The sequence below is a fragment of the Falco biarmicus genome, chromosome 11 (genome assembly GCF_023638135.1).
Source record: "Falco biarmicus isolate bFalBia1 chromosome 11, bFalBia1.pri, whole genome shotgun sequence".
In the NCBI taxonomy this organism is placed as follows: Eukaryota; Metazoa; Chordata; class Aves; order Falconiformes; family Falconidae; genus Falco; species Falco biarmicus.
Window position 1 is genome coordinate 14,802,201 of NC_079298.1, and position 22,743 is coordinate 14,824,943.

Sequence of the window (22,743 nt, forward strand, 5' to 3'; positions counted from 1 at the left end):
GGCGCCAGGGAGTTCTGCCAGCGCAGCCCGGTCAGCTGGAAATGTGGAAAATGTCCCCGTGGCCCGTGTGCCTTGTCCGTATCTGCCGCTGCTGTGCTGAGGGTTGGGAGCTGACAGCGTAGCTTTAGCAGCAAGTGCTTTCAAGTGTGGACAAGGCTGAATGCATGATGAGGCCTGTCTAGGGATACTGACCTCCCCTTGGCCGGGACTGGCTGCGATTTTCACAGATGGCGATGTACTAAGTGCTTTTTTAAATGTGTAAGTGCCAACAGGCAACCTTGAAAGTAAGCACAACCCACCCAAAAGCGCTTGTAACCATCCTCAGACCACACTCGGTCACTCATCCCTAAACGAAGTTTTAATTTCACTGTGTGTTTCTCCTGATACGCATTTCCTTTGGTGTCATGCTACAGGCACACGGCAGCCCTGAAAGTCTTACTGAAACACCACACCAACGCAGGTTTCTCTGTGGTCTGCTGCCTCTCTGGCCTCCTCAAACTCAGATTTGGACCAGAACCCTGAAGTGGATTAAAATCACAGCGTGTGCAACACTCAGCTTCCTGCAGATGGAGGTACCAACACAGACAACTGTCAGGTAATGGCTGTGACATGAACTCTGAGTTTCTGGCCTTTCTGGTGGCCTGACAGCTGCAACTGCTAACCATTAGTAAAGAAAGACCAACTTTCTAATATCAGGAGACACAAGCCAGTCTTTTTATGGTGAAGATTGGTAAAATATTGCCACGAGCAGAGAAGTCGAGGCAGGAAAGCTTGGTAACACATAATTGTTGCTGGGGACTAAGATTACTTAGCAAAACTGGCAAAAGGGCAACGATGAACTTTTAACTGGAGGGATCAGAACTTTTCCTGCTCTCAGAAATTAACCAGGGCAGAACAGGCAAAAAAAAAAGTCACTCTTAACTGGGAAACTTTACAAATTAAAATGGCAACGTTGCTGAGAACAAGAAATGCCAGGACTGTGGGGGAAGGAGTTGCCAAGCTACTGCGCAGAGTAAGCTCAGATTTGTGCAGCTGTTTCTTTTCCTTATTTAACAAGTATTTTGCCCTTGACAAAGAAAATTTAAAGTAATGGAATCCCAAAGGGCAAGTGGTTGGGCAGGATGCTATTTGGACTAGATGATCTGTAAAGGTCCCTTGCAACCCAAACCATTCTATGATCCTATGATTTAGCATCACTAGGAGGCAAGCCAAGCCTAGGCAGGGCCTACACAGCTCTCTTGCTACAGTTATCAATGGAATTAATAATAATAAAAAAAGAAAACAGAAAGAGCAGAAGCTCAGGAATTCACCTTTGACTAGCTGCCATTTAGCTGCTCTCCCACCTGCCAAACCATGCCCTTTACAAAACCGCTTATCTGAGCCTGCATTAGGGGCTACCTGGTACAATTAAAGAATGGAAAATTTTCACTAGGAAAAAAAAAAAAAAAAAAGGCCAGCAGTAACTACCCAGTGCCATTGCTCAGTGCAAATGTGGTCGGTCTGTCAGAGATACTCCAAAGGAAAGAGGCCAAACGCTGCCTTACGGCACCATCTTGGGAGCGTTCCCTTCAGATCTGGAGCACAGCGGGCCACTGTGAAGCCAGGCTGATACCAGAGGGAGGGAGAAGTCTCAAACTGATACCAAAGAAGACGGGGCAAAAAAATGCCAGCTGGGATAAATCCTTTCTAGACAGGGAAAGCTGAGCACCACAGCCCAGGCGCTGCAGCACCAGGCCCTGGGAAGAGGCAGTGTGGCTCTGCCTGGAGCACAGCACAGGCCATGGCGCTGGCTCTGAGGGCAGATCGGGTTAGCATCCCTGCGTGTCCCCTCTGCGTGGTTAGTCTTTTTGTTGTTGTTGTTCCCCCCTTTTTTTTTTGTGAGATATGCAGAGATAAAGGGAAGTTAATGTTAATTTTCAACTGATATGAGCCCATCCCCTTTAGTGGAGTGCTGGCTTTGTGTGAGGAGGCAGGGGAGCAAGACTTCCCCCACAGGCAGCAGCTGCCTTTGCTGCTCTCTGACCTGGCTGTCCTCTGGGGGCCTGTCCCCTTGCCAAGGCAGAATGTCCTGACACTTTGGGGCCTCCCGGCTTTCTCTACGTGCCCAGTCTTTCTTGGCCCTGTGAGGCCAGCACAAAGCTTTGGCCACACGGCTTCAGCTTCACAATTTAAGTACCTACACAGCATCTGCCCAGCAGCAGCCTTGCTGCAGAGGCCTGGGCTCACTCAAGGTAGTCCCAGGGTGGTCTGTGCTGAGACGCTTGTTCTCCCTCTCCCTGCCTTCTCCTGTTTCTACTCGGTCCATAGGCAAACTCACTGACCACCTGAAAAGGTCACTCTGTGCCTTATGCATGTGGCAGGCAGAGAAGCAGAGCCCGTCAGGCAGCACATCGGGAGTGTTTGTTCCCTCATGTTTTCCTGGGGTTGGTTGTAGAGAGTTTGGGCTAAGAACAAGGCATCAGATGGGGAGGAAGCCTCAGGTGTTCTCGGACAAGAAGAAGGTACATGCGCATGTGCTTGTGCAAGTGTTCTGGCACCTGCTGTTTTTGGTGAGAGCAAATCACTGCATTTTAAAGTTACACACGGACTAAAGATTCCTGCTGTGCACACGGCAGTGCCTGGTGGGTGCTCGGTGAGCAGCATATCCATGTAGTGAAAGCATTGTCACCCCTGTAGTTTAGCAGCACAGCCAGAGCGTTGTCACTGCAGCGCAGGCAGGTGCTCGCTGCCCGCCTCCCATCTAGCCGGCTTCCTACAGCGCAGTGGCACCCCTCCTCCCCACACGCACCCACGTACAAGCAGGTGCTTGCTTGGCTGCGTAGCTCTGCCATCCTGGGCCCTGGCAGCAATGCAAAGCAAAGCATCCCGATGCCAGCGGTGCTGGCACGTGCATGCCCACACACCTGTGCGCGTGTGCTGCCTTGCAAGGGCAGGAGCTTGCTTTGCCATTGGATCTGCACCAAACAGGGCTGCCCAACAGCAGAGCCAGAGAAAGGCTCCACCGCCCTCAGGTCTCCCCAGGGGCGAAGCACTGGGGTAGGAACCAGTGAGGTGAGGGGGAAACACCATTTTGCATCTGGCACCTGCTCAGGCGCCAGTCTGGCCTGGCAGGAAACACTACGTGTGGCTGAGCTCCAGCACAGTCAGCGAGGAGCCAGTAAGAAGCTGCCCATAGTCATGTTGGGGAAAAGCTCATCAGTCTTTCTGCTACACGCTCCCACCCATCACCGCACATGGTGACCAGGGCAGATTTGGCTTCCTCAGCAAGGACAGACAGGCCACGGGGCCCTGGCCTGTGTGGTTCTGCCCTCTACACTGGCCCTTCCCTTGCACGCTTGTGCCGTTTGTAGGTGCTGCTCTCTCTATGAGCTGGCACCGACCCAGGGTTTGCAGTTCCCATGTGGGCAGGGCACAGCCACATGCCTTGGCAGGGGTCTCACACCTCAACATAGCCGGGTGCTCTCTGCAGTTAGGGGCCAGGCAACGTTTTACTGCTGAGCAGTAACTTTGCATACGCAGCTATGCCGAGTGCTGCAGAAGAGCGTTACTGCAGTGTCTCAAGAGGCTGGCAACACCCCAGCCTCATCCAGGACTGGTATTGCCACCAAACCCACAGTCACTGACCCTTCTTTTTCCTGCAAACCCAGAAGCAAAGTCCAACCTGGTCCTGCGGCCAGCACGCTGGCAGGGGAGGGGGTGCAGGTAAACGTGTTTCCAGCAAAGCCCTGCATCACCCCTGGGCTGCATCCTGCTACATCCTGGGATCCTCTGAGGATCAGTAATGGGCACTACAGCAGGTGGGGAGGGCAGGTCTCAGGCCCCAGCCACCATGGACAGCTTGTGCAGAGCATGGCCTGGGCAGAAAGTGGCTACCGGCTTCCTCCTGCTGGGAATGATCCATCCTTTGTGAAATGGAGGGGACCCAGAGAAGGCCTTGGCTGCAAAGACAGGCTTGGCAGGACTATTCCTGGAGGTGCCAGGGACTGAGGACTGTCAGTGCAGCCCGGTACAGCTGCAGGCAGGCAGGAGGTGAGCTCACGCATGCACAAAGGGGGTTGTCGCAGAGGGTGCCTGAGCTCCCTGCCGGCACAGCATTGCTGCAGCAAGTGTGGGGCACTCGTGGCTGGGATGTGCCTGTGGGAAAGGACTTCCCTGGCAACAGGTTGAGGAGCATGTCCATCGCCGAGGGACTCTATGGCCTCTTGCTTACTGCTGAAGAAACAGACAGCAAAGCCAGCTTGTATGAAACCCAATTATTCAAATTTATTAACATCAAGAATTATGCAATGATGCTGTAGATTTTTTTTTTTTATTAACAAATAGAAAACAGACTGTATACAACAGTGACCCCTACAGCACTATGCATCCACAAGGTAAAAATGAATGTGTCCTCCAACATTACCAACCCTGGATTGCTGATTTCAACGTAGCTTGGATTCTTAACATTCGGAATACATGTGATAATACAATTAGATACCCTTCCACCACCTTTATTCATAACTCAATGCACTCCAACGAGGGCTGCTCACTCCCTGTCTTTAGTGCAAGCGTGATATAATAAGGAGTATTAATATATAGTACCATTAAATTAAGTCCAGTAGTCTTGCCACATTGGTTCATTAGAACGTCCTGAAGTAGCGGAAAGTACAATATTCTAGTGACTTTTAACAGTTGCAGGATAGCAGAAATTATAGATACACCCAACCTCTGAAGCCGTGTGTACTCCCCTCCCCTTCCCTGCTGTACTCTGCTTTCCAAAGAGAGCCGGCCTGGCTCTGCTCTGGGGGTGGCTGGGCTTGTGCTCCTTGCCTTTGTAAATGCTCTGATGCACTTCACTGGTGAGAGGTGACAGAACGGCGCTTGCACGCACAGAACCGCGGGATTAACAAAAAGGGCTGTGTCTCGCTCTTTCCACCCCCTCCCTGGGGAAGCGTGGGACCCACTCCCTTCTCCTGCCCCCTTCCCAGCGAGACACACAAAAAGAGGCTCCAAAGCCTGGAGCCTGGGGTTTCAGGTCTCTCACAAACAAGGCGACGACAACTTACGTCATATCGGGATCTGCCAATACACACGGTCACTGCATTGGTTTAACACGCATCGTAATAGGACTGAACGGTTTCCAGCTGACAAAGGGACCGCTTCTCCGGTGACCCCACATGCCCTCCCAAACCCAAACCTACTCAGGAAATAATGGGGCGGGGGGGGAGGGGGCGGGGAGGGGAATGCTAAAAAAATAATTGGTAGCTTAGGTCCAGTTCCATGAAATTTAATATTCTACAGAGGACTAAAAAGCAGCCTATGGGGAATGGAGCCGGGCAGGAACCACAAGCCAGCTGCTGCAAATTACCAAGGAAGCTGCACTAAAATGGGCAGAACCAGCAGCGACTGGCTGAAATAAACACAGGGCAGTAAAAAATGTTAAAGCAATAGGATATTAAAAAAAAACAAACAACCCAACTCCCAAAGGTTTGGTGGGTCCAGTTCTGCCCGGGCAAAACATTTAAGACTTGCAAAAAATAAAAAATGAAGAGAGAGGAGATTATAAAAACCACTAGTAACTATTTTACATGTTTAAAAAAAAGATCCCATTCCACCCACCTAAAGCCTCGCTGTGAAATGCAGTCGCGTGAGAGAGGGCGAGAGATGCACATGAGCAGAAATTCAGCCAGAGACTGGAAATGCTTTTGGAGTCGGATTCCCTCGTTTGGCGCTGGGGCAAAGTTCCTAAATGCCGTGGTCAAAACTGGTTGGCATGGAGGTCTGCTGCCTGGGCAGCACCTCCATCTGTACAGAAGGACTGAGGAATGGGCGGCTCTGGCTCAGAGGGACCCGTCTCCACTCCTAGACATCCCCACCGCGACTGGAGGAAAGCACTAGTTACGTTGCATAGTGGTCGAAGCTGCCGAGATACTCCAGTGCCGCTCTGTAGCACAGCTGGTACTGGTCCTGCAAGGCAGCAAGGGGGGAAACGTGACAAGTGGGGATGTAAGGACAGCGGGCAGCAGGATTCACCACCCAGAGACACCGGCTCCCCTCCCTTCTCCCACTGCCCTAGGGAGGAGGGAACACTCACCTCTGTCTGCACCATGGCTGGCCGCTGCGTCCTCAAGGTCTTCACCGTCTGGAACATGTCCACCACCCCCTCGTAGCGCATCCTCTCCAGCACGATGCTGAGTGTGATGAACACGCCTGTGCGCCCAACCCCAGCGCTGAGCAGAGGGAGCAAGAGGTGTCATTAGAGACCCACCAGCCCCAGCGAAGCTCTGCAGAGCTCCTAGGAGCAGTGCAAGCGTCCCCAGCTCATGGAGCACAGGGACCTGTTCAGTGGGGCCAGGAGAGGCCACAGGGACACTGCCGGCCAGAGGTGCCTCCTCAGCCCCACGGGGCCCACCAATTCTGCCTTGCCTCTGGGCCAAGCTGCTGTGGCACCTGCCCTGCCCAAGGACTCTTCCAAGGAGCTCAAATCCGTACCACCAGGTCACTGGGTGGGTTAATCTAGTCACCTGGCAGAAAGGCTACCGATGGCGCCCACGGACGCTGCCGCCTCCTCGTCACCTGCCTGCTTCTTGACAGTGGTTTAACAGGGGGGGCATCACATGCAGGGGAGCTGGCAGCTGCCGGGGTAAGCAAGGTAGGGGACATCTCCGAGGACCGATAAAGGCAGAGGCGGGTGCTGATCTGTCCTACTCACCTGCAGTGCACCGTGATGGGCCCATCCTGCCCGAACTGCTCCTTGGTCTTGTGCACCTGCCCGATGAAGTCGATGAAGCCCTCTCCCGTCTTTGGCACTCCCTGCTCAGGCCAGTCTGTGAACTGGAACTGGCGGATGGTCCGTGACTGGCCGTCCTGCGGGGACAGGGTTGTCAGACGTGAGCAGTAGGTGAGGGGCTGCTCTTGCTCCCCTCAGCGCTGGCGCTGCTGACCTGCTCTCAGACCCCCTGGCCCAGGCCAGGTGAGAGGGTGCACGGGCCATGGAAGAGCCCAGGCAGATCTTTCGCCGAGTGTCTGGGGCCTGCCTCTGCTCTCCCATATTCACCCCAGGGTGGCTGAGCTGAGCAGGGCTTTAGGCCCCTGCAGCGTCTGTTGGGTCAGTGCCCTGGTCCTGTTTGGGGCGCAGCGGCACCCCAAGACCACGTTTACTGTCACACAGGGATCCTGTGCCCAGTGAGATGCTGCACACAGAGACTCCAGGTGCAGGGCAGCCCATGGTTAATCCTTGCCTGAGTGTGCAGCGTAGGCAAGGCAGGGTCTGGTGCTGATAAAGATCCCCGAGCTGCTCACTGGGGCTGACACAGCTGGCAAGGAAGGAACTCGTGGTGAGAGGAGCAGCACGTGCAGGGCAGTAGCCCTTTCTGCCTGCAGTGCCAGGCAGCACCTTGCTTTCCGGTTCCTCCAGGAGCTGTGGCACACTCCCCCCACTGCTGTGGGCAGGACAGAGGTGGGGCAGAGGCACTGGAGGCAGCAGAGCTGGGGAGCCAGCAGTTGCACTCACCCTGGCATCTGTCACCTTGAACTCCCGGAGAATGTACTGCGGCATGTTGTACTCTGCCATGGGGTCCACCACGAAGTACTGGTACCGGGCAGAGCGCTCTGCGGGCCAGTACTGATGGCACTTCTCCTGTGGATGAGGAGCATGGTAAGACATTGGTACCGACAAGCCGCTGCGTCTCCCTCCTGCTCCCTGGGAGCGTATGTGTCTGTGGGGTCACAGGGTCAGCCACAGGACCAGCCAGAGGACGTGCCAGGGGGAGGCTGGCCCAAAATGGCTGGTGCTGGGGACAGACTGGGGTGACCTGAGAGGCTGTGTGCACAGACAGAAGCCACACAGCCCCCTTTCTCCCCGCGGCAGGACTCCTACCCGGCCCATCTCGCGTAGCTTTGTCAACATCACCACGATGGTGGAGTTGTGCTCCCAGAGCATCCGCCAGAAATCCTCCGTGGTCTCGGCCAGTGGTCCCTGCGTGGCGATGTAGGCCTTCTGCTGCCTGTGACAAACATAATGGTGTTCAGACCAGCTCCTGGGAGACAGGCAGCAGCTGCTCCCGGGGGCCGGTGGGCTGGGAAAGCTAGAGGCAGGGGCCCTGTGCAGCAGGGAGCAGGGCTGACAACACAGCTGCAGGAGGCAGGTCTGTAGGACTAGCCATGGATTCTGTGGGAGGGATGGACCTGCCCAGCCCATGTCTTCTAAGTGCTTCCCACAGATGCAGCGAGCACCACCAGGTGCAGGATCCGGCAGGGCTGCTAGTCCTTGCTGGGGTGACAGCGTCCCCAGCAGCGCTGCTGCACTAGGTCCCTTCCCAGCACCCAGCCCCGTGTGAGCGGGCTGCCAGCACCCACCCGGGCTGGAGGGAGAAGCTGTGCTTGGGGCCGACCCCAGCCGCAGCCCCGGGCTCCTGCGCTGTCGCTCTCTGCAGCACTCGGGCAGCACGGAGACCATGAATGCCGTTGTGCCAACTTTCCTGAGGCTCAACATTTGTCCTCAGTTCTACCGCGACACAGAGCGTCTCTCAAAACGCTCCGTGTCACAGCAGAGCTTGACCTGCCCCAGCCTGGGCCCTGCTCCAGTATGTCAGTGCTTTGCCCGGCCGAGCGCCCAGCGCTGCACCGCCTGCCACCGCTGGCTGTGGGGACACGGCCCCGCTGTACTGCTGCAGGGTGCCGGAGCCCACAGCAGCGGCGGCACCCCCGCCCGGTGGCACCCCATCAAGCCAGGCGGCACCCCCTCAAGCCGGGTGGCACCCCACCAACCCCTAAGCCAGGCGGCAGCCCCCCAAGCCCGGCGGCAGCCCCCCAAGCCGGGCAGCAGCCCCCCAGGCCAGGTGGCAGCCCACCCAGCCTGGTGGCAGCCCCCGCCATCCCAGCACCCTCCCAGCCCACCCAGCACCCCACCTCCGCCCTGGTGCTAAAAATTAATGAACGTGCTGCAGGACAGCTGTAATGTGCAGGATGAAGACAGGGGCTGCCTCAAGGTGGATTTATAAGACATCATAAAAAGCAGGGAGCAGGGGTGCAGAACGAAACCAAAGAGCTAATAAAGATGCAGCATCGGTGGTGTCTGCAGGACCCTGGGCCAACTGATCTCCTTAGATAATACAGAGAAGATTGCTCGGTTCAAAGGAAAGCGTGCGAAGAGATAACAGCGCTCTTTTCGGGGTTGGGGTAGGTAGCACATGAAATGGTACCACCTGCCGTGCTGGCAGCCCTCCCTCTGTGGCACCACCAAGGGGCAAAACCAGCATTCCTCTTCACCAGCTCTGGAGCCAGGACACGGTGTCTGTCAGCCACCGGGCGGCCGGGGTGGGCGTGCAGGCAGGTGGCCACATTAATGACGCAGTGCTGGACGGCTCAGAGCCACACAGGCAGGAGGGGAGCGAGGCTGCTCTGTGACAGCTTTTCTACAGCCCCTTCATCCTTCCCCATTACTCTGTCCTTCCCTGAGGGAGCTTGGCTCGCTGCAGTTTTGCTGCATTGGGATGCTCCTTGGGTTGCTCTGCTCCCCTTCTGCTCCCTGCCCGCACTTGCCTCCATGTAGCCCTTTCCCCTGGGAACTCTTCCTGGGCTCAGCTGCTGGCAAGGACAGAGGCACAGAGTCGCTGGCCTGGCCGCACCAACATCTGTTCCCTTTGGCAGTGCCTGTTGCTCCTGGGAGGTCACCAGCCCATAAGAAGCGTTTGGCCAGAGCCAAGCTGGAGGAGGACTGTGCCACATTCATCATTGTAGCCCTCACTCCTGCACTGGGTGACCCTACTGCGACAGTGCACCAAGAGATGACAGCACCGAGCCTTGTATACGCACGCTTGCGGTTTGGTCTGCATTAATGTCTGGGGACTGGTGAGGAAGCCTCGTCCACTGGGCTGCTTCCCTGCATTCTTCTCTCCTGGCACTTAGCATCCGAGAATGTGATGCCAGCAGTTAGATACAGAATCCCTAAGTATTACTGCCCCACCAGATCTTAATTTGTGCTTTCTAAAAGGTATCCTGGGAGGGGTGTAGAACCCAGTGATGGGGTCCCCAGTGTCCAGCACCAGCCCTGCCTGAAGATCCAGACTCCCCCCCAAAATGAAGACATGGGACAATGAGCCTTTGGCTGCTGCCTGTATCAGGCACACTTCTACCTCTGGTTGCTACAGCTAGTGAGAGGGGGCAGGTTTGCATTAGATGCTAGAGATATACGTGCCAAGCGATGCCTACTAGAAGATCCTATAAAACTCCACAGGAACCAGCACAGCCTCCGCCCCAGCCATGTGGGCATCTGTCTACAGCAATACAAGCCAGCCTGGCAGCACTCACTAGCAGTCTTCACATATTGTTACTATACACACTGAAGTGTCTGAGAAAATGGAAACAGGTAAGATGCAACAAAGTGATCCCCGGTCTACCTCTAGGCAGCCAGGACCAGTCCTTGGGAAAGAGGAGAAGGCAGCTCTGCCCGGGTTCCCAAGCAGGCAGGACAGGCTGGCCCAGGCACCTAAGGTGGCCCTTACCTGTACCCATCTATGAAGCTGGCGTTGATATAATCGGAGCCCTCGACACCCCGGATGGGCTGCAGACAGACTCTTGTCAGCTCATATGGCATGATGTTCACGAGGCGGTTCTTGAATTTGTTGCACGGGAGGTTGGCACTGATGAAACGTGAGGTATGTGCTTTAGAGTTGGCCAGCAGCTGAAAGAGGAGGAGACACGTCAGACCCCTGCTGGGGATGCAGCATCTGGGGACAAAAGCAGGACCCTGGCAGCAGGGCAGGCAGGAATCCCTCCAGGCATGCCCCCACACTCCCTCCTCAGACTGCGGGACCCCCCTGTGCTGGCGACTGCTTCTTTCCGGACCAGACAAACGGCTCTGCCACCAATGAGGCTGCATCCCTCTGCGCTATTTCACAGTCATCAGTCTGGTTTTCGGTACCATGTCAGCCCCGCTGCCATGGCACTGCACACCTAGGCACGGCGGCACGGCCTTGCTGCTGACTTTTGGTGCACAGCTGTAGGTGACAGCAGGGGAACCACAGCCCCAAAGCCACACACAGCCGAGTGGAGACCCACAGCAGCAATCTGACCCACAAAGGGCCAGGACATGAACCATGAAGCTTTGTTCCTCGCTGAACCAGGGACATGCCTGGTGGTGTCAGGGAAGGAAAGCTTTCCATCTTCCAACAATGTCTTGCTATTTACTTCTCACCCCAGAAAAAACCAAGAAAAATGTGAGAATTGTGACAGTTTTAGGTAAAGAAAATCTATTTTGGGTTACCGTGAGACATTTCATGGTTCTCTTTGAGCCCTGTAAACTGGAGTCACGGCAAACGCGTTACTTAGATCTGTTGTCAGAGACATTCAAACAGAAGTCTCTCTCTTTTTCTCTTTCTTTTTTTTTTTTTTTTTGTCTCCCCAAAAGACCCTCTCCAGCATCTCCAGAGCCACCCTTCTTGCTCTGTGTGGCAGCTGGTCCTTGGCAGAGGCTCCCTGCAGAAGGACAGGGTTGCTCTCTGGGGAGTGATGTGGCCATGTCAGGCCCTCCCATATCCTGCTCCCCAGGGTTTCCCGTGCAGTGGACGCTGCCAGGGCACAGAAGGGGGCAAACCTTATTACTTTTCTAAAGACACCCTTGGAGAAACAGGAATTTTTTGCCTATCTTACAACAGAGTTGCTAGAGTTTAGCCTAACTCTATGGCTCTCTTGAGGGTTTTCTCAGAGCAAGAGCCACCATGAGATGCTAATGCAGTACGATCTACTGTCCCAAGCCCAGGACATCAGCAGCTCTGGTAACCGCAGGACAGAGCTGCTCAGCTATTCCCAGTTTACGCTGGAAGTCAGTATATCTCCTGCTTCTTTGTCACTTGGAGGGAATCCCCAGGGTGAAGCTGTATTGCTGCAGTTCAATTCACCGCCTGCATGGTCTGCTGCCTCCCTGCGTGAGCTATATTCCCCTGCTCGATTCCACTGGACTAATGCACCTCATCTGAGAATATGGGCGCTTACCAGAGCTCACTTCCATCTCCAAGGCTGTAATAAGTATCTGCAGCTGGCACTCACAGATACAGAGAGCAAAATGTCGGTTTGGCTTCTTAAAAACAGTGTGCCTTAAAACACTGCCTTCACCAATTCTAGATACTGAGGCTTGGTGTCGAGGTGGTTAAAAGATAACAGAGCTCAGCACTGAAGGAATGAGACTAGAAACGTCTCACATATTTAAATTGGAGCCGTTTCCAGACAAGTTGTTCACAGTAACATCAATTATCACTAACACGATCTGCATCTGATTTCAGATGCAGCTCCCACCGCACAGTGAACCTAGAGCAGAACGTGCTGCTGAGAACTGCGCATCCATCTGCCTTTTATATCCTCCCCAGAAGCTGCCAATCCGGGGGGAGCCATGGCCAATGCAAGCTTTACAATTTAAATGTATTTTAAATCACTGCCTACCTGGTTTAGAAACACACAGAAGAATAACTATCTGTAACGATCCACGGCTCTCCTCTCCCAATCCCTGGGCAAGCGGCCCCGTGAGGCTGCGTGGGCAGAGACAGGGCACTGGGGAAGGGGGATGCTGGGGCTCTGCCACCAACCTTGAACTCCAGCTCCATTGCAGTAACGCTCTCGCCTGGTGGCACCTGGGTCAGCTTCTGGATGTGAGCAAAGAGGTTGCGTGCAGGCACCTCGGTATTGCCACATGTGGCTGCCTCCAGCAAGGCCTCATGGATGAAGATATACTGGTCCTCTGTCTGCACCATGTAGTTGCGCTGAGAGCGCATGCACGTCACGTGGCCATAGATGTCCACAGTCTTCTCATGCTTCATCCGCTCCAGCATGGCATCAATGACAATGAAGCAACCAGTTCGGCCCACGCCAGCACTGTGGGAACAAAGCATGCGGCCCGAGGTGACACCGTTTCCTATAGATGCCACGCAAGCTCTGCTCTTGCTTCAGAGAGCGCTCGGCCCTAGAGCGCACAGAGGGGAAGGAGTAAAGGCTGCTCCTCACAGTGAGGGATAATGAACTGAGCCCCAAACAAGAGGTGACAGGAGGAGCGAGGGAGAGAGGCACTAGAGAATGTGGGAGGCTACTCAGCCCTTCTGCTGTCCCCCTTTCACTGACGGAGCAGAAAGGATGTGGTGTCACTCTGCTGGTCCCTGTGGTGGCTGCCAGCACCTCCACGAGGGAAGGAGAAATATGTTTAACGGGCAGGGGAGTGACAGCGTACCTGTGCATGAAGTCGGAAGACGTGAAGTCCAGGCTGGGCCCCAGCACAAGTGAAGTCCATAATTTCAAGCCTGCTTATCTCTCAACCTAATGTCACTGTTTCCTAACCCATAAAATGAGGACAACCAGCCCGGGGGTCACACACGTCTGTGCTGAGCCCTTGGCTCTAGCACTGGATGCCTCTCCACATCTGCTGGAAGGGCAGTAGCAATCCCCAGACTATTCACCCTGAAAGTACCCTGAAAACAACAGACACGCTGTCGTGACATGTAAACACAGGCAGAGATAGGGAGCTAGACATCTCCTCATTTATGGTGTAAGACAGATCCTTAACAGGGCTTTAATACAGCTTGTTTATGTGTTAATTATACCCCACTCCCATCTGAAACAGAGCATGAAAGAAGAGCATTAAACACTGCTGGTAAGGCGTATGCTGGAACAGCAATGATGGAGTGGTTTGTTCAGTAATAGTCCCCACTCGGCTGGTATAGATAAATCTTGCCTGGATAAGATGCTGAGCCTTAGTAGACTAATATTTTGCTTTAAGAGCTGCCTTTCTACCCTGCAAAAGAGTTCTACTGTAAATACTATGTACGAATGTTTGTAGAGGTTGTTGCATGTGTGTCTGTCAATGATGAGCCTCTGAAAGGTACCACCTACTTATGCTGGGCACAGATCACTTCATTTTTAAATGGTACTTGTGGTTTTGCAGGAAAAGTGTTTTCTGAGGCTCTCCACACAGCAGTGCTGTTTAGTCTGACAGAGCAGTAGCAATACACGTCACCACTGCTGGTTGCTGTCCTGTTCCCAGCCCAAGCCGGCACCGCAGGTTATGCTACCATGAACCCCCCCTGCAGGAACAGGAGACTCCACTTCTAGCTGGACAGGTTAAAGCTCCCGCAGCCAGAAGGCACGCGCCCAGGTGCAGCTTCACAAACACACAGTCCTACCTGCAATGGACAACCATGGGCCCAGCATCTGGTGGGTTACAGGCCTTGACCCGTCGCAGGAAAGCTAGGATTGGGGTCGGGTATTCTGGTACCCCGTGATCAGGCCAAGCCATGAACTGGAACTGTCTCAGCTCTCGCTTCTCACTGGAGCCGTTCTGTGGAAGACAAAGAGGAGTTGTTTTGCATGAGAACAGTCTCATCCTACGACCAGAACCCACTGATGGGTTAACAAGGTACCCAGCTGGCTGGTATGTAATGCTGTGCGTGATCGTGCATGTATTGGGCTTTTACCACTGAAAATTTGGAGGCTAAATGTAGGTTTCTTGCAAGGCTTCTGTAAACATAGATGCTCTGTGGAAAGCCAGCTGATACAGAGAGCAGAGCAGCTCTGCAGGAGTGAAGCAGACTGAAGGGAAGGTGACAGACTCCCTTCTGCGCAGCATGAGGTCAGTACCCACATACTCACTGCACGTTCAGGGAAAATGGGCACTGGGCATGGAAGGGCCGCAGCAGCCAGCTCCCCCTGCTCCTCTGCATCATGGGTCTCTCAGGGATCGCTGATCAGCCTGTGTCTGCAGAGACAGCCCTGCTCCCGTCTCGGCTTAGCTGAGTGATCTATGCAGCAATGCGGTAAGACTGGCTGGGTGACTGCTGGGGGTGAGATGCCTTCCTGGGGCGTTGAGTGTGTCCCCATCGCACACTGCTGTGCTTGTGGCCCAGACTCAGTCACGCACAGAGGCAGCCTGCTGCAAAGCCTGTTTGCATTGCCATGACACACCACTGCTAGCAGTGTCCCCAGGGATTGCCAAACGCTAATGAGGTACGCAGCAGGCAGGAGAGAAGGGCTTGCACACGTGTCAGTGTGACCCCTCCATTTGCATTATTAGTGACAGGAGTGCTAAAAATTCACTGCTTCCCACGTTGTCCCTCTAATGGGAGGACAGCTGTTACATGTACACCCAACAGAGGCAAGCACGGCCCATGCTCTGGGGCCCATTACAGGGTCTCAGTGCATACAGGAGAGCAACAGGTGTCCTGGCCAAAATCCAGCGGTGGCCAGATGCGCAGCCTGCAGCCGGTCTCCCATTGCCGCCCAGCTGTGCGTGTGGACTAGCCGCATCGCGGCCATGCCAGGCCCAGCCGATGGGCTCTGCCTGTGGGCCCTGCAGCACTGGGGAGTGGCTCTGCACTACCTGGAGGAGGAACGGCCCAGCCAGCACCATACCTTGTACAGTGCAAAGGTGCGGACGGTGTAGGTCGCCAGCTCGACTGTGTCCAGCAGAGTCACCTGGATCATCCCATAGGTTTCAGTACCCCGGCTCGGCCAGTACTGGTCACACTTTACCTGCAGGGAGGAGAGGAGGAAGGGTCAGCGCTTGGCTGCTGGCTGCGGCATTTAGGGTGAGGATCAGGGCTCTGCCCCTCAAAGGGTAAAGACAGAAAAAGTCACTGTGCAGGGGGGCCCCAAACACACAGATTTCCTTCTCCTGGAGTCTTCCAGTCCCCAGCAGAAAGGCAGTATTGCCCTGGTCTCCTTTCTGCTAGATTCATAGTCAAAGAGGGATTTTTTTCCCCCCTGGCGCCACTGGTGGGAAGTGGTGAAGGGGACCAGGCTACCAGACACAGCAGCAAGAGCAGCACCAGGTATGAAGACTGTGCAGCAATTGCTAGCAGTGATTTGTGCCTCCTGTAATTTTCTTCTCTACCTCCTGTTTGGGAAGATGAAGGTCTTCAGGGCTATGCTTGTAGCATCCCCCTGTGAGAGCTCCGCCTGGACAGAGAGGTCAGCAGCTGTGCGTTGGTGGGAGGAGAGCTGGTGAAGCAGGGCAGGGGAAGCGCTGGTTTCTCTGGGGATGGCTCTGCTCAAAGGGCAGCTGAGGTGAGGGAGATGCAGCCTGTATGCCCCCCCACCAGCTTCCTTCTATCCCAGCTTGAAGTCCAAGTCCTCGACCCACAGCACTGAGCTGAGACTGGACAGAGCTCTGAGTCCAGCATGGTACACAACAACACAACAACAGGCAATACCTTTCCCCATAAATACCTGCCAGCTGCCCCCAGGCAGCTAACCACGCTGGTGAAAGATGGGATGCGGTGCATGCCAAGCCTCCAGCCTGGATGCAGTGTCCACAGGCTGACCCTGCCACTTTTTTTGCATTGCCGTAGGCTGAAGTGCATTGAGCATCCCTTGGAGGTGTCAACCTGCCCTTCTGGCAGGTGGTGCATCCCAGGAAATCTGCATCTCCTAGGTGTTTCAAAAACTGCTCCACAGCAAGGCACAGATGCCAGCTCAGACACAACTTGTTCTCCCTGTGCGAGGAGATATAGACCGTGGCCCAACCAGCCCTTCAGCCCCTTCCTGCAGGCAGGACTGTCTCACTGTGCTGCTCCGTAGAGACCCATGGCCTTTCAGCATCCTTTATTTTCCTCCTCCCAACTCAGCAGCCAGAGCACTTTGAGCTACTGGTTGCGGCTCTTGCTGCAGCCCACTTGGCAGGGAGCCCTAATACATCCCCAGGGCCCCATCCCTCTGCCCCCTTCACCTCCCTGTGCATCACTCCCTGCTCACCTGCTGATGACCACCTCCTCCTCCTATTCACAGCTCAGCATCTGCAAACTACTCCTCCAGTTTTGTTCTCTCCAGCCCTGAGCTCCCTATTTCATTTGACACCCTGAGCATCCCTATTTCATCTGGCACTGCGGTGCTGCGGTGCCTGGCTGACAGGAGGAAGACTTCATTCCCACCCATGTGCACTGCACCGAAAATGGTCTCCCGCCCTAGGAGAGAGGAGTGAATGGAAGATCATCTGTGCTTGTCAAGGAATAGTAAACTTAATTATTAACCGAGCGTGTTTACAGGGGAATGTGTGGGAAGGGAAACAACAGGCTTAATTAGAAATCAATGAAGTTCCGCCTTTTAATTGAAGGCACTTTAAGCAGGGTGGGGCTTGTGAGAGCTAAGAGCCCTTATCCTGTACTCTGGCTGGTGGAGTGCAGCAACCTGGGGTTGGAGGGAGGCAACTGTCCCTGCTTTTTTTTTGGGTCTGCTCTCAATAAGCCCTGCCCTGGCAGAAGAGCCTGGGCAAGGTTGCCTGGTGGGTACTGCAGGCACCTGCAAGCCCAGAGCAGCTCTGCTGCCTCCTGCCCAGGATCTCCTGCCCTTCGGGCTGCTGTGCTGCCTTGGATCTGTGCTCCCAGCATGGCAGGCCCTGTGCAAATCTCAGAAGATTTCTCTTCCTCGCTTGGCACAGAGCAGCCTGTTATTTTATGCTGACTAGCTGCAGAGCGAACAACTCGGAGGTCACAAACCCTATTTCACAGCTAAACTGATCCTATCCTTACAAGCAGGTGGCAGCTGCACCTCTGGCTACCTGAGTTTGCCTTGCCTGGCTCGGGGATGATGTGACCCCTCTCTAAAGCAGGTAAGGGGAGGGCAGAAAGGCATCCTGCACATGCTGGGGACAGCTGCTTGCTGTGTCTCTCTTGGTGTGATTTGCAGGGGACATTGCAGAGGAGCAGCACATGTCCCCGAGCCTAAGCCCACACCTCTGGGAGAGTGGCCCCCTCCTGCCACCCACGTGCTACGGAGCCATGTGTGCTCAAGCACAAAACAAACTTCAGAGGAGTTCCCTGTGCAGGATAATAGCAGTGCCTGGGCCGGTAATTGAAAATTATTTATTCATGACCAGATAAGAGTCAGTCACATTTTCTGCCAAATTTACCCATAATGTTTATGCCCCATTTTCAAGCTCTGTAAATTTTATGCTGAAGCCGATGCACTGTGGCACTAAAGCAGATAAGAGATGTTTTCTTCTGGCAGTGCTTGCTTCTCATTAACTTAAGGAGCATGGTAATGTCCTGAACAGCCATTTATTGCAGCTTTGCTGAGTGGTTCCTGTCCCTCCCCTTTGATGCCCTGTGCCCAGGAGCAGCCGGGCACCTCTCCTCAGCTCGAGAGCTGTGCTCTGCTCCCAGCCCCGCACGCAAGCGCCAGATGGCATCGCTGCCAGCGGGAGGGCTGGAGCAGGATGTGGCTGTCAAGCCTCTCTCCCCCAGAGCGCCTGAGCACCAGCCTCTTTGCACCCCTGCCTGGGGACACAAAGCGCTAGAGGAGATCACACCCCAGGGATGGCTGCTTGGTGCTCTGGGCTGGGACGGAACAAGCCATGGCACTGCTCTGGGAGACCTCGCTCTGCTGGGCTCTTGGGGATAGCCCAGGGTAGGAGAAATCCTGCTTTAATACCTCTCTCATGCAACGCACTCTGGTAGGGACACGCCACGCTTGCAGCTTCGGGAAAGCTAATCTACAATGTGTGTTTCTGAACTGCCACCAAATGATTCTGAAACTGATTGTAAAGCTTTGAAGGCAGCTAAATTGCACAATCCAGCCATTTCTATCCTTTATGTGCCTCTCGCTTTGTGAAAACATGAAAAAGGGAGGATGATTTGGACCATCAAGCCAGCTAAAATTGCAGACCGTAAAAGCTGATGCTCTTTAAAGATTTATTTTTTTTCCCCCTACAGCTCAGGAGCCCTTTAAAGCAGTGTTACCCCTACAGGGCTGCAAAGCTGCTGCTGGTCCTGGTCGGTCGGCTTATCTACAAACAGCACTGCCGAGGGGTCCTTGGGGAGCTCGTGTGGGAAGGTGGCAGAGCCTGCTTGCTCTTGCCATGAAGACCTGCTGCCCACCCCAGGCTCCACAGCTGGAGAGACAGCCCTGTGCTGGCGCTGAAACCCCCGGGCAAGGGGACTTTCAAGCAAGGTCATCGGTGGGTAATGCTGTGACACCATGTGACCGCCTGGACAGCGCTGTCCCACTGCAGTGTGAACATCGGCAGGCAGCAATGCTGCAGGGACCCAAAGGGTTGCATCAGATGAGGTTTGAAGGCTCTGGAGTGGAGTAAACTGTAGAACAGTGACTCATGCCGAAAGCTGGGAGTAATGGGCAGTGAGTGGGATCTTCCTTGGTTCCAAAAAGGTACGCACCTGAGTGAGCTCTAGTCATCACCAAAAGGGTATGAGGAAAACAGGAGCAGGAAGGTGGCTGAAAGCTGTCCTGCCTTGGAAGATGCTGGAGAAGCCAACAACAACCCCAGAGAAAACTGCCTCCTGCAAGTTCACATCCCAGCTCCCCACCAGGGCCCTCCTGTGAGCGGGTGCCCTGAGGCACCTACAGAGTCCAGCAAACAGGGAAGCCCTCGCTGTGGAGGGGCTGGTTTGACTCAGGAGTGGCTGGGCTTCCCCATTGCCTCCCCTGGCAACCTGCCCCTCCTGCAGTGCCTGAGAAAACTGCCCTTCTTGTTAGTGCTGGGGATGTGCCAAAGAGCCAGCAGGGCATGGGCAAGTGGTGTCAGGGAGTGAATGCTAGGATCTGGGTCCAGTCGGGTCAGCCTAGAGCCCCCTGAGCAGCACACCCAGTCAGGCAGGCTGCCTGCAGCTTCTGCGAGGGCTCTGGTCACCACCTGCCCGTGACAGGGATTCACAGTGCCCGTCCCATCACCAGAAGCCTGACCACGTGCACTGTATTTGGGACAGAAACCAATACCACAGGAGGTAATTGCAGAATGACATGACAGGGAGCGTGCTGGAGGGAGATAACGCACCGCTCAGCAGCAAAGGCATCTCAGGCAAAGACAAGTGCCTGTGGGGTCAAAGGAAACCCGTTATCTTTGAGAAACAGGCACCTTGGAGTGCCTTCCCTTAACTAAGCAGCCTAGAAGTTAAGTCAGGACTCTGGGCATGGATTTACTTAGCAACCTAAAAGGGCTTTTCCTCGTACTTCGAATATACGCTTCATCACTGAAATGTGAAAGCACAAGAGAGTCCCCATATGACCCCCAGCTGAAGAGAACAGTTGATCAGCACCTTCTGATCTTGCTTAGCCCAGGTGCAAGCCCTGAGCCGCAGGACGAGGCAGGTTAATTCACCTGTTTGGACCGGGCAGGTGATGGTGGCCATCAGATGGAGCAGGCAGGGCTGTGCAGTGGGAGGCACAGTGCAAACCTGGGGTTGGATCTCTAGAGGCAGCCTGTCTCCAAGAAACAGTTTTCCCCTGCAGGCTGTAGGGCATTTGTAAGAGCCGGGGAAGCCCATGAACAAAGCCTATTTTTGTACGCAGAAAAAGCAGATCTGCTTTGCCATGGTGATCAGTTGTTCCAGCTGCTTCCTCCCAGCCAGCGTGAGCTAGGACACCCCTGCGAGCATTTCGGTGCTAAAGCTTTGAAACGGAGGGAGAGCATGCGGGCAAAAGTTTTAACTAAACACAAACTTGACAGTTTCTGCTTCTCAAGAACGAGCTTATTGGGCTAAAAATAACCAGTGCTTCACAGCTTGAGTGCACAGCCCCTTCTCCTGCTGTTGGCATGGCAACACTAAAATATTCTGCAAGTACAAATGCTCACTGCTAAAATTTTACTTTTAGGAACATACTGAATCATGAGAGGCAGAAGCTGCCTCCTGCTTAGGCAGGCTTTGCCTGAAGGGTTCATCTGGGCATGGGAGCACTTCGGTCACAGCTTATGAGCTGCTGCTTCAGGGGGTGAGCGGGAGCCTCTGCCATGAGACACCATAAGCATCATCTGCAGCAAGGGCTCCTGCTCCTTTCTCTCCACCTTGTGCCGTCCCCATGGTTTTCAGGCAGCTTTGCATTTATTACATCAGAATATCTAATCTTGGCAGAATGAGCTGATCATTTATAAATGTTATCATTGAACAAGGCACAAATTAGTCTTGTTATTGCAATGAGACCCCGTCAGCCATTTCCCTGCATCACCAGAGACACCAGGGCCCTGTCAGGCTGCAGGATGCTGCTGATGCCACCTACCCATTGCAGCTTCTCAGACACAACCCCCAGGCTTTCGGGGACCGTCAGCACTCCCCATCTCAGAGCTTTCTTTTCTCCCTTTGGCACAAGGGATGTGGGCAGAGAAAGGATGGGTGTGCATGCAGACACACAGGCAAGACAGAGGTTAAAGAGCAGCATCGACAGGAGGTTTTGCCACCCTTTTGTCATACAGGGATATGCTTACAAGACACTTGTTGCTGGGGTGCCTGCAGCAGTGAGCCACACCAATGGACCTGCCTCTCCCTGGATGCCCTTAGCTCTCTCTTGCCCCTGCCACCAGCTCCAGAAAAGAGAGGAAACACACACTGTACCCTGGATTTCTCCTCCAGCCTGGTCATCATGACTATAGTTGCTGTTCTCTGTTCCCACACCATCCTCCAGAAGTCGCTGAGGGTTTCTGGCAGAGGTCCCTGCGTGGCGATGTAGGCGTTCTGCTTCCGATACCCATCAATGTAATTGGCATTGATGTAATCACTGCCTGGGACTCCTGTGGAGAAAGAGGGCGAAGCGTTGGTTACTCCAGGGGCAGCCCATGACCCTGCTGCCTATCACTCTGCTGCCCTCTGCAAGCAGGGGAAGAGGCTGGCACGTTCACAAGGCTCTCGACAATCTCCTTTACAGGGTGATGCCAGAATCTCTCCCAGGATACTGCAAAGGACAGGGATGGTGCCTGAACAAAGAAGAACCCTTTGTAATTCCCACATTAATGCAACAAGCAGGCAGCACCAAAGCAGAGAGACAGCTGCCACCCGCACACAAAGGGAAATTCACAGGCAGGAATATTAAGGAGCTCGTTTGGCCCCAAGCAACTGATTGAAATAATTGTCTTAAATTCACTAGCAATTTGTTATGGTCCTACAGCACCTTTTAAAAATGAGGCTGCTTCATTAGCTTGTCTCTGTTAGCAGGGGATGTCAGGAAGGGATGTCCTCCCACCCCTCCTGCAGGGACAAGTACCCCAGAGGAGCCAGAGACCTTCCTCCCACCACCACTGAAACCCTCCTCAGTGTGAGACCCCCCTCTGCTGCCTGCTGGCAGAGGCTGCTCCAACTCCTACTCTGCCTCCACCACTTTAAGGAAAGGACTTTCTTGTAAAGGCCTTTAAAACGCAAACATACAGTTAGTAAAATAAATGGCAAAGCAGAGGCCTGGAGCTGTTCTTCCAAACCCTGCTCAGCATAGGCTGCCCGGGCTGCAGGGAGAAAAAGCAGCAGGTATCTCCTTGTCTCCCAAGGAGAGTGCATCTGCATTTCATTAGAGGAAGGAAATAAAGCTGGGGGTCTCCCCCTCACCCTTCTGTCCTGGGGAATTTTCTACGCGTCCCAGCAGTCTCCAAGTCTCCACCAGAAATAAAGTGCTGGTGACTCTGGGGAAGCAGCAGCAGCTGGAGTGCAGCACCCGGCTCCCTTGGCACCGGCGGCGGCGGGGGCCTGGCAGGGCGCTTTGGGAACTGTTCCCAGGAAGACACAGACACTACTTATGGCAACTGAGTCAGGCTGGAAAGCAGGGATTCCCCCATGTGCTCACCCCACAGCTGTCTAAGGGTTTGCCCATGATCAGGCATGCCAGGCCTCTGCATAGCTGCTGCTGCTTAACAGGCCTTGCTGTGAGGGACCCCCTCCTCCTCCCGCACAGGATGAGCAGTGCATTAGCATTAGAAAAGACTTCCATCTCAAGAAAAAGGATGCTAGTGACTGCAAGGCCACCAGTATTCAAAGCCAGGTCCCAGTCACTTCCCCAGGCAAGGGTGCGTTGAAT

General features: G+C 54.4%; 1 protein-coding gene across 7 annotated transcripts in view; it reads right to left on the minus strand.

Annotated features, from left to right (window-relative positions):
- Positions 1 to 4,238: 4,238 nt before the first annotated feature.
- Positions 4,239 to 22,743, minus strand: part of PTPRF (protein tyrosine phosphatase receptor type F) — a 392,669-nt gene continuing 374,164 nt past the window's right edge. For all 7 annotated transcript variants that reach the window (XM_056355793.1, XM_056355795.1, XM_056355799.1 and 4 more), the window contains 10 exons: positions 21,297 to 21,472; positions 15,370 to 15,489; positions 14,145 to 14,299; positions 12,561 to 12,846; positions 10,485 to 10,663; positions 7,859 to 7,985; positions 7,493 to 7,618; positions 6,692 to 6,846; positions 6,074 to 6,209; positions 4,239 to 5,946 (listed from right to left, as the gene is read on the minus strand). In XM_056355793.1, coding sequence (XP_056211768.1) covers positions 5,878 to 5,946; positions 6,074 to 6,209; positions 6,692 to 6,846; positions 7,493 to 7,618; positions 7,859 to 7,985; positions 10,485 to 10,663; positions 12,561 to 12,846; positions 14,145 to 14,299; positions 15,370 to 15,489; positions 21,297 to 21,472 — 1,529 coding nt within the window. In that variant the 3' untranslated portion in view covers positions 4,239 to 5,877. The remainder of the gene's footprint in view (positions 5,947 to 6,073; positions 6,210 to 6,691; positions 6,847 to 7,492; positions 7,619 to 7,858; positions 7,986 to 10,484; positions 10,664 to 12,560; positions 12,847 to 14,144; positions 14,300 to 15,369; positions 15,490 to 21,296; positions 21,473 to 22,743) is intronic.